The 12,000-nt window shown below is 37.4% G+C and overlaps 1 protein-coding gene across 1 annotated transcript in view; it reads left to right on the forward strand.

Annotated features, from left to right (window-relative positions):
- Nucleotides 1–12,000, forward strand: part of CC2D2B (coiled-coil and C2 domain containing 2B) — a gene marked incomplete at both ends in the record, with an annotated part of 102,590 nt that overhangs the window by 45,549 nt on the left and 45,041 nt on the right. The window contains 2 exons of the mRNA XM_082610923.1: nucleotides 5,053–5,145; nucleotides 8,383–8,474. Coding sequence (XP_082467049.1) covers nucleotides 5,053–5,145; nucleotides 8,383–8,474 — 185 coding nt within the window. The remainder of the gene's footprint in view (nucleotides 1–5,052; nucleotides 5,146–8,382; nucleotides 8,475–12,000) is intronic.

The following is a 12,000-nucleotide window of genomic DNA, read 5'->3' on the forward strand; positions in this document are numbered from 1 at the left end:
GCACATCTCAATTTCAGAAACTTTAAAATGTGGGGAAAAAAGAAAGAAAGAAAATTTCATCTTATGCTGTGTAGTGATGGTGTGCTGGAGCCTGCTGGCACCAGCTGTTAAGAGCCTGTTGTGTGCATCTCTTCCCTGCTCCACCTTCAGTGATTTCATGTTGGTTGCTTTAAATGTATTGCTGGGAGAATGTCTACACCATAAATCAGCAAATGCTGCAAATTGGGGCTTCCCCTCCCACTCCCAGAAAACTGGCTGTTAAACATTTACCAGCACTCCACTAGGCTTAAAAGAATGGAATTATAAGAGCTAATTCCTGTAGAAAAAAACAATTGTACTAATCCTAACACTCGTGCTTGCAAAGAGATGGTTCAAGAAGAAAGAAACCAGTGTTCCATCTCTGAAGAAAATGCCTGTGTAGTAGAATTACCACTGTAGGGTGATGTCAGCCAACTTAAAGATAGCAGATGCTGATGAAGGATATTGAGGTTTATACATCTTATAAGTCAGAAAGAGTGAATGCCTTATACTAAAATTGGTTATAACAAGTTTATTAACTCTGGTGAATTATTATCAATTGATAAAAAATGGATAAACTTTTTGATATTTGTTTTCATTTGATTCTGGACTGAAGGGAAATAGCAGCAAGCCACTTAATATTAAAAATAGTAAAAGTTACTTATAAAAAGGTTTATGTTTTTTTCTTGTTGCCACTCAGCCATCCTTTAGCTGTTATACCCTAATATAGAGGAGACACAAACAAAACTATACAGGACTCATTACATTTAAAACTCAAGTAATAGTGGGAAGACACTCATGGCTGAACCAAGTGGATTGTCTGAGAATCTCTTTTGGTGTGGCTCAGAGGTGAAAGAGGAAATGCAAATTAATGATTTTTCAATGCTAATATCATGGCACCACCAGTTAGCACATATGACTATTATAGTCATAGATTATTCATTATTTTCACAAACATGGGTGAGTAGAAATAATAGGTATTCACAAACAGACCAATTGATATTTGGCTTTGGAAAGCATTGCTCAACTTTTAATTGTGATTCATCTGTTTTGAGACCTTAGGAATTTCAGTTAGTAAACTGCAGTGGGAAGACCTTGGCTTAGAATGGCTGAAAAGTTATTCAGTTTCCTCCTGTTTCTCTCAATGATTGAATTTAATTCTACAGTTCCATAAACTACTATGGGCAAAGCACAATGCTCAGCATAATTGAGGATATAACATCATAAAAAAGGAAGAATTTCTGCTTCTGAAACTAGGGGCTTTGCTAACTTTCCTTATCTTATACAAACTATTGAGAGAACACAAAAAGAGGGAAAGCAACCCAACTCATTTTCTGAGGTTGATGACCTTCATGCCAAAATTGGACAAAGAAAGCAAAACATGATCATTTTAGGTCAATTTCACTTATGAACATAGATGTGAAATTACTAATAAAATTTTATCAAATCAAAAAGCAATATGTTATGTATAAATATATAATTATACACCATAATCTAGTAGGGTTTAGTTCCAGATAACAGAGCTAAACTAATCTAATTAAGGAATCTATTAATATAATTTACCACATTAACAGACTTAAGGAGGGAAAAAATATGCTCCTTTTAAATGCCCAAGGGACTTCCTTGGTGGTCCAGTGGTTAAGATTTCGCCTTCCAATGCAGGGGGTGCGGGTTCCATCCCTGGTCAGGGAGCTAAGATCCCACATGCCCGGAGACATCTTCAGCCTGTCCCCTTCCTCCTCCTCCTCCCTCCCTTTTACTCCCCCCCTCCCCCTCATCCTCCTCCCCGATTCCTCCTCCCCCCTCCTTCTCCCCTCCTCCTCCTCCTCCTCCTCTAATTTGTTTACAAGAAAGATGAGGAATAAAGGAACAAGTTAAATGACACCACAAAGAAACAATCAGACAAATTTGGAATGTGGGCCAACTGGCTAACAAGTACAACTGTTTCTCTCTGTTGCATTTTGATCTCTTTAAAAAGTCATCATTTTTAGACCTAAATAGACATTTCTTCAAAGACATACAGATGGCCAACAGGCACATGAAAAGATGCTCAATATTGCTAATTATTGGAAAAATGCAAATCAGAACTACAGTGAGGCACCTCCTCACACTAGTCAGAATGGGCATCATCAAAAAGTCTACAAATTAAATTAATGCTGGAGAGGGTGTGGAGAAAAGAGAACCCTCCTACACTGTTGGTGGGAATGTAAATTTGTGTAGTCACTATGGAGAACAGTATGGAGGTTCTTTAAAAACTAAAAATAGAGTTACCATGTGATCCAGCAATCTCACTCCTGGGCATACATCCAGAGAAAACTCTAATTCAAAAAGATACATGTACCCCAATGTTCATAGCAGCACCATCTAAAATAGCCAAGACATGGAAGCAGCTTGAGTGTCCATTGACAGATGAATGGATAAAGAAGATGTGGTATATGTATATAATGGAATATTACTCAGCCATAAAAAGAATGAAATAATGCCATTTACAGCAACATGGATGGACCTAGAGATTATTATACTAAGTGAAGTAAGTCAGAAAGAGAAAGACAAATACCATATGATATCACCTTCAATTTAGGAAATGCATTACAAAGTCTTAAAAAGAAAGCTGTGCAATTATGTGCTCATACACATACATCCCTTGACGGTATTAGGTTTGCTAGGAATTTCCAGGTTGGAATCAATAGCAATTTTCTAGAATTTTGTAAAGCCAGCATTTGGCTCTCTCATGTAAATCTTGTTCTCAATAAAATAAGATGAAAGAAAAAAATATCATATGATACCACTTATATGTGGAATGTAAAAAAAATGATACAAATGAACTTATTTACAAACAGAAACAGACTCATAGACATAGAAAACAAATTTATGATTACCAAAGGGGAAAGGGGGTGGGGGAGGGATAAATTAGGAGTTTGGGATTAGCAGATACAAACTACTATATATAGAATAAATAAACAACAAGCTCATACTCTATAGCATAGTGAACTTTATCCATATCTTGTAATAAGCTATAATGGGAAAAAATCTGAAGAGAATATATATATTACATATATATGGAGATATACAATATATATATGGTGAAAAAACAGCAATTGATGAAATTTGGATATTGGACTATTATGTAATATTGATAATTGAATAATAGATATATTGGAAAATCGTTAGTTTTGTTGTCTGTGATTATGGCACTGTGGTTGTGTCCTTAGTTTTTGGAGATTCATGCTGAAGTATTTATTTAGGAATGAAGTGTCATGGTGTCTGTAATTTATACTTTGAGATATATAGCCAAAAAAAAGAAAACAAAAGAAACAGATTAAGCAAACATGGCAAAATATTAATTACTTAATCTAAAGTGTAGGTGCATAGATTTTTAACATTCTTTCTAATTTTCTGTATGTTTGAAAAACTTGAGGAAAAATTAAAAACAAAAAATAAATAGCATTCTATACACCAACAAAAACCCACTAAAAATGTAACTTAACAAAGATACACCCTACAGTAGCAATAAAAACTCTTAGATTCATAGGAATATATTGAACAAAACATGTACAAAAACTTAATGGAGAGAATTATAAAACATTTTTGAATGGTGTAAAATTAGATTCAGACCTCACAAAAGAAATAAATACCATGTGTAATGCAGAATACACATGAAATGCAAAACTTTAAATGTATATCTTAATCTTGGGCAGGAAAGTATTTCTTAAACAAAACACAAAAAGTATAAATTATAAAGAAATAGATTAATAAACTTGATAATATTAAAGTTTAAATCCCACAGATTAGGAAAAGATATTTGCAAATTATATATTAATTAATAAAGTTAATATCCAGAGTATTTAAGTAACTCCTATAAATTAGTACTTTTAAAATAAATAAAGTGATATGAAGTAGTAATATAATATATCCCTAGGTAAAAAGTTGTTACTTGTCAACAGGATTAATTTCAAGATTTCTTGTGGATAATTAGAAAAACAAATAAATTACTTTCAGATAATTTATCTACTTAAGATAAGAGATACTTCATAATTTTTGTGTCATCTTTAATGCTCTCTATAATGTAAAATGATTTCAGTGTGCAGTTAGGAAAGTATCCCACAAATGCAGATATAACAGATGCAATTTATTCTAAATTATATAGATGAAGCATCCTGACAAATAATCTTATACCAACTGCTGGATGTTAAATTAAAGTTATTGATTATGGTCAGCATATTTTGACTACTTACTGTATGCCATGCACTTTATAGATATTGTTTCAGTTAAATCTCACAGCAATCCTGTGACATATTAATAACAGTAATATTATAATTATTACAAAAGAGGAAACTGAGGTCTGCGTAGTTAATTGTCTTTTTCCCAAACCACAAAGTTAGTAAATGGCAGGGCCAACTTGAATCCAGGACTATGGCCTCCAAAGCCCACTCTCTTGACCCTTATACTCTACCACTTTCCATTTCTTTTGTTTCTAGTGATTACCAGGTATATGCATGCATAAAGAATAGTTGTCAATCGTCTTTACATTTTCTTTCTTTTTTTTTTTTTTTTTTTTTTTTTGCGGTATGTGGGCCTCTCACTGTTGTGGCCTCTCCCGTTGTGGAGCACAGGCTCCGGACGTGCAGGCTCAGCGGCCGTGGCTCCCGGGCCCAGCCGCTCCGTGGCATGTGGGATCTTCCCAGACCGGGGCATGAACCCGTGTCCCCTGCATTGGCAGGCGGACTCTCAACCACTGTGCCACCAGGGAAGCCCTACATTTTCTTATAATTTTCTCAATCGCAAATATTTTCTCAATCATTACTCAGTTTTAAAAGATGAATGGACCTCCTCCTAGAAGCAAACAAAATATGTGTTCTTAGCTAATTCTCATTGGGAGAATCTAAAAGAAGTTTTCTCTCCTCTCAGTTCCAGAGTGTTGCCAATATCTCCTACACATGAACTGAAATGAGTAGTTAATATTTTATTGCAGTGTATCATATCTAAACTCTGTTACATTCAATAAGTGAAACTAATTTAATTCTCTGTTTATAGGAATATGAAAGTCAGATAGAGAAGGATATGTCCATTTCAGATATGAATCCTATTACCGCACAAAGGATTAATTCTGCCAATTTTCTGAAAAAGGTAACAACAACAAAATAGTTTTATCAATATGTTTGAATTTACTTTTGTGAAAACTGGTCTGCTGGATGCACAGTACTATACTCTTCCCAGAGAGTCAGATGGACAGACTTGCTTACTCATCACCTCTTTCTGATCACTGAGGGGTTTTCTGCTCTATTCAGACTTCCTTTTCAGAGTTAGTTACTGACCATCTGTAAATGTACACTGTTGATGTACATTGTTGATGCAGCAGTTACTTCAATTGACAGCAAACTCATTATTAAAGCATATCCCAACTGTTTCTGTTTACAAATGAACGTTAAAGACTTCCCATCTCTTTTTGACCCTAAAAGTTCACTTTGGGAAGCACGCCAGCATTTTGCCAGAATCCCTAGTTTTATTAATAACTCATAATGCCGTACACCAGAGCAGTTCACGGGACAAAGGGGTGGAGGAGCTACTAGGAGACAGAACACCCTAACAAAGCCTAAACCAGGTTTGAGGTGGAATCCCTCACTGAATTTCCCTCCTGATTTCTTTCTACTGACCCCTCATCGCTCCAGCGACTATATGTATATAGATCCATAATGCCCAGCACAGTGCTCTTCACTCAGAAAATGTTGAGAAATGTTTGAACAATTAATGAAGTAAGGGATAAAATTGAAGGCTGAGGAGGTTTCTAAGACTTCTGCAAGAGTAGAATCTATAACCTTTGCTATTGGGCACCAGAGCAGCCTTTTAGGGTAACTTGAAAAGAAGCAGAGAGCCATGGAAAGATCTAAGAGATACATACAAATCCCTTGTGGAGACAGGAGAGAAGCAACCTTGTGTGACTAGAAAATCCCTAGGCAGGTATGTGAAGACCTGTTCTGACCATCCTGCTTGTCTTTGGGCGGGTAATCTATGCACTGAGTCCTGCCTTATTGTTCTATAAAAACAGACAATAGGGCTTCCCTGGTGGTGCAGTGGTTGAGAGTCCGCCTGCCGATACAGGGGACACGGGTTCGTGCCCCGGTGCGGGAAGATCCCACATGCTGCAGAGTGGCTAGGCCTGTGAGCCATGGCTGCTGAGCCTGCGCGTCCCGAGCCTGTGCTCTGCAATGGGAGAGGCCACAACAGTGAGAGGCCCGCGTACCACAAAAAAAACAAACAAACAGACAATAACAATGTCTGCCTTGCTTTACTTCTGAAGTAAGGGGCAAATAAGATAGAACCTCAAGGGCTATGCTAGTTTGTACTCTGTTCCTATGGAAGTGTGGTGGAAATGCAGACCACTATAGCTATTGTAGCCTGAAAGAGCACCTCCTCTTTATCGCTGGCAGACTTTTTCCACTCACTCTTGCCCCTCCTACACCTTCTTCATTAGCTCCATATATATTTTTTTAAGTTGAGATGTGATTTAATAATGATATTTATGTCTTAGGAAATAAAGAGGTGTTCTTACTCATAAGAAAAGAGAATACATATCCTTCTTATGCCTTCTCTTTTTTTGGTGTATGAGGAAGCCCAGAAGGGAGGGCAGCAAAAGATCAGGAAGGTGGTAAGAGAGCAAGTGTCTGAGGATTCTTGACTTTCATATAGGAATCCTGGGAAGGAGTTTTAAGAACATTGTGTGATTGGGTTTCACCTTCTTGTGAAGACTTCTTTGCTATCTCAGGATAGTTTAAAACTACAAGTTCAAGGGATAATTACTTTAATTACAGGTACTGGAATCCTGCTTTGACACTGGAGGCCTAATAGGGCCATCGTGTTTAAATCCTGCTGTGGGAGGGACTGTGAGTTATATGCATTACACTTCCTGCTGTGTTACTGGGGTCAGTGGTCGCTGAGGCCGGGATTGGAGCAGTAAAGTCCCAGCAGTCTCAAGGATTGCTAGATAAAGTTTTGCTGAAATATTTGCATCTAAGAGGCCAGTGCTTCTCCTCAACCTATCCCTTTCATTAATTTACTCAATAAATACTTATTGGGCACCTGCTATGAATCAGTCATTATACTAGACACTAGAATTACAGCAGTAAACAAAATAGACTAAAATCCCTGGCCTCCTAGAGGAGGTCGTTCTGGTGGAGGAAGTCAGATAATGAACAGAACATTAGTATGTTAGAAAGTGATATGCACTATGACAAGTGAAGTAGGAAGAGAGGACAGGAGTGTGTATGGGGGTGGGGGGGTCAGGTGTGATTTTAAATAAGGGAAAGCCTTCCTTAGATCAAGGAAAGAGAAGCTAACGCTTCAGCAAAAGACCTGAAGTGAACTCAAGGATCTAGCCATGGAGGTTTTTTGGGAGAAGAACATTCCAGGCTGATGGAATCACATGTGAAAACTGTGAGGAAGGAATATGCGTGGCCTATGGGGGGAACAGCAAGGAGCTCAGTCTGTGTGATAGCAAGGGAGTAAGGGAGAGGGAGAGAGAAAGAGAGAAAGACAGAGAGAGAAAGCACAAGTGAGAAGGCTCAAGCACAATGATGGGGTCAGAGGGAGGAGGGGTGTGGTTCACCTTCAAAGGAAACAATTTGTTCCCCACATGGCAGGGTAATTCTTAGGAATTATAATTTCCCATTCTCCTATCACCCCATTTTCCTGTCGAATTTAAGCAGATCATTAGGCTCTAGGTTACATTATCTTTGGGATGATTTGTGGCAGGACAGAAAGCAGAAAATTGCCTCCAGACACACTTCTTCCTGGTTTCATTTCTAAAAGTCTAAACCCGTTGTGAAGCATGAGGTTAGAGGAGAAAGGGAGGGATTTCCTTAGACTAAAAAGAAGAATTGCAGAGTCCTTGGAGGAACCAAGGTCTGTGGGTTCTGCAAGTAGCAAGGGCTTAGGGGAATGGCTCTGTTCAAGCACTAAATATCTTACCAAGCTGACAGAAAGAGAGCTTAAGGTCAGAATAGGATGGACTCAAAGGAAATACAGAAATGTGACCACATTTCCTTGTGGATCAAGATTTGTGTGTGTACAAGTGACTGTTGTAGAAACACATTCACAGGATAATCATCTCCTTTGGTGAAGATTAGCTCTGTCCACGTATACTGTGAGTTAGGTGGAAAAAGAGATGAGAGGGACATTAATGAGAGCGTTAGGAATGATTTTAATAATGGTAGCAAACAGAACCATACTTTCACTTACCTAATTCCCCTTTCCATTCATTGCTTGAAAAAATTAGGAGTAAAAAATAGTGACACCAGTAACATTGTATATACTTAATCTTAAAATATAAACTGTGCATTTCTTTAAATTCTAAAAATTTTTTTGTAGATGAGAAGGTTGATAATGAAAAGAATTGCCAAAGTTAGCAAATTTAACTTATCAGATATTGTGGCTGATTATGAAGAAACTGTATCTGCAAGGTACATACTAAAATTATTATTATTTAAGTACAAAATATAAAGCTATAAGATAATACCTTCAAAGTCCTCTAATAAGTTCTCTATTTTTATATTAATTAAGTTAATGTCAAAATGCAATTACAAAGTATAAAATGAAATACAGTGACTTAAATATTTTTGGTCATTTTAAAATTGCATTTTGGACATAGCTATATGATTTGTATTTTCAATTGTATAATATTTTAGATTTTAACTCTCTCCTTATTGATAGTTCTTAGGGCAAGAAAGAAAAAAAAAAAGAAATACCTTTGTCCCAAATTAGTTTTGCCCTAAGATTTCCCTGTCCCGAGACCTCTACTGCAAAAGTCATTGCTGGTAGCACCACACACTAAGCCTGTAATCTCTCCCTTTCAAAACGGAATCCTCAGCCATATAAGGGCTCTGTGATCCACAGGCAGCAGTTGGGGGAGCCTTTGGCTGAAGTAGCTCAGTTCTCATACTGTCCTATCTGCGAAACTTAAGGGTGGGAGCAGAAATTAGGGATGCTGCGTTTGGGGAAACCGCCCTGGGACCACTTGCAGATTCTTAGTATTAATAATAAGGTTTTAATTGGGGTAGGATGCTGAAATCTATTTTTGGCGGGGGGGGGTTCTATTCTAAAATATACCTTGAAGTAATTCTTTCATGGGCACATTTTTTTTTTTTAGAAAATTTTTTTATTAGTTTCTGCTTTATAACAAAGTGAATCAGTCATACATATACATCTGTTCCCTCATCCCTTCCCTCTTGCGTTTCCCTCCCTCCCACCCTCCCTATCCCACCCCTCCAGGCGGTCACAAAGCACCGAGCTGATCTCCCTGTGCTATGCAGCTGCCTCCCACTATCTATCTACCTTACGTTTGGTACTGTATATATGTCCATGCCTCTCTTTCGCTTTGTCACAGCTTACCATTCCCCCTCCCCATATCCTCAAGTCCATTCTCAAGTAGGTCTGTGTCTTTATTCCTGTTTACCCCTAGGTTCTTCATGACATTTTTTTTTCTTAAATTCCATATATATGTGTTAGCATACAGTATTTGTCTTTCTCTTTCTGACTTACTTCACTCTGTATGACAGACTCTAGGTCTATCCACCTCATTACAAATAGCTCAGTTTCGTTTCTTTTTATGGCTGAGTAATATTCCATTGTATATATGTGCCACATCTTCTTTATCCATTCATCCGATGATGGACACTTAGGTTGTTTCCATCTCCGGGCTATTGTGAATAGAGCTGCAATGAACATTTTGGTACATGTCTCTTTTTGAATTATGGTTTTCTCAGGGTATATGCCTAGTAGTGGGATTGCTGGGTCATATGGTAGTTCTATTTTTAGTTTTTTAAGGAACCTCCATACTGTTCTCCATAGTGGCTGTACCAATTCACATTCCCACCAGCAGTGCAAGAGTGTTCCCTTTTCTCCACACCCTCTCCAGCATTTATTGTTTCTAGATTTCTTGATGATGGCCATTCTGACTGGTGTGAGATGATATCTCATTGTAGTTTTGATTTGCATTTCCCTAATGATTAATGACGTTGAGCATTCTTTCATGTGTTTGTTGGCAGTCTGTATATCTTCTTTGGAGAAATGCCTATTTAAGTCTTCTGCCCATTTTTGGATTGGGTTGTTTGTTTTTTTGCTATTGAGCTGCATGAGCTGCTTATAAATTTTGGAGATTAAACCTTTGTCAGTTGCTTCATTTGCAAATATTTTCTCCCATTCTGAGGGTTGTCTTTTGGTCTTGTTTATGGTTTCCTTTGCTGTGCAAAAGCTTTGAAGTTTCATTAGGTCCCATTTGTTTATCTTTGTTTTTATTTCCATTTCTCTAGGAGGTGAGTCCAAAAGGATCTTGCTGTGATTTATATCAGAGAGTGTTCTGCTTATGTTTTCCTCTAAGTGTTTGATAGTTTCTGGCCTTACATTTAGGGTTTTAATCCATTTTGAGCTTATTTTTGTGTATGGTGTTAGGGAATGATCTAATTTCATACTTTTACATGTCCCTGTCCAGTTTTCCCAGCACCACTTATTGAAGAGGCTGTCCTTTCTCCACTGTACATTCCTGCCTACTTTATCAAAGATAAGTTGACCATATGTGCGTAGGTTTATCTCTGGGCTTTCTATCCTGTTCCATTGATCTATCTTTCTGTTTTTGTGCCAGTACCACACTGTCTTGATTACTGTAGCTTTGTAGTATAGTCTGAAGTCAGGGAGCCTGATTCCTCCAGCTCTGTTTTTCGTTCTCAAGATTGCTTTGGCTATTTGGGGTCTTTTGTTTTTCCAAACAAATTTTGAAATTTTTTGTTCTAGTTCTGTGAAAAATGCCATTGGTAGTTTGATAGGGATTGCATTGAATCTGTAGATTGCTTTGGGTAGTAGAGTCATTTTCACAATATTGATTCTTCCAATCCAGGAGCATGGTATATCTCTCCATCTATTTGTATCATCTTTAATTTCTTTCATCAGTGTCTTATAGTTTTCTGCATACAGGTCTTTTGTCTCCTTAGGTAGGTTTATTCCTAGATATTTTATTCTTTTTGTTGCAATGGTAAATGGGAGTGTTTTCTTGATTTCACTTTCAGATTTTTCGTCATTAGTGTACAGGAATGCCAGAGATTTCTGTGCATTAATTTTGTATCCTGCTACTTTACCAAATTCATTGATTAGCTCTAATACTTTTCTGGTAGCATCTTTAGGATTCTCTATGTATAGTATCATGTCATCTGCAAACAGTGACAGCTTTATTTCTTCTTTTCCAATTTGGATTCCTTTTATTTCTTTTTCTTCTCTGATTGCTGTGGCTAAAACTTCCAAAACTAAGTTGAATAAGAGTGGTGAGAGTGGGCAGCCTTGTCTTGTTCCTGATCTTAGTGGAAATGGTTTCAGTTTTTCACCATTGAGGACGATGTTGGCTGTGGGTTTGTCATATATGGCCTTTATTATGTTGAGGAAAGTTCCCTCTATGCCTACTTTCTGCACGGTTTTTATCATAAATGGGTGTTGAATTTTGTCGAAAGCTTTCTCTGCATCTATTGAGATGATCATATGGTTTTTCTTCTTCAATTTGTTAATATGGTGTATCACATTGATTGATTTGCGTATATTGAAGAATCCTTGCATTCCTGGAATAAACCCCACTTGATCATGGTGTATGATCCTTTTAATGTGCTGTTGGATTCTGTTTGCTAGTATTTTGTTGAGGATTTTTGCATCTATGTTCATCAGTGATATCGGCCTGTAGTTTTCTGTCTTTGTGACATCCTTGTCTGGTTTTGGTATCAAGGTGATGGTGGCCTCGTAGAATGAGTTTGGGAGTGCTCCTCCCTCTGCTATATTTTGGAAGAGATTGAGAAGGATAGGTGTTAGCTCTTCTCTAAATGTTTGATAGAATTCGCCTGTGAAGCCATCTGGTCCTGGGCTTTTATTTGTTGGAAGATTTTTAATCACAGTTTCAATTTCAGTGCTTGTGATTGGTCTATTCATATTTTCTATTTCTTCCTGATTCAGTCT

Source organism: Mesoplodon mirus (assembly GCF_964341445.2).
Source record: "Mesoplodon mirus genome assembly, chromosome: 2".
Taxonomy (NCBI): domain Eukaryota; kingdom Metazoa; phylum Chordata; class Mammalia; order Artiodactyla; family Ziphiidae; genus Mesoplodon; species Mesoplodon mirus.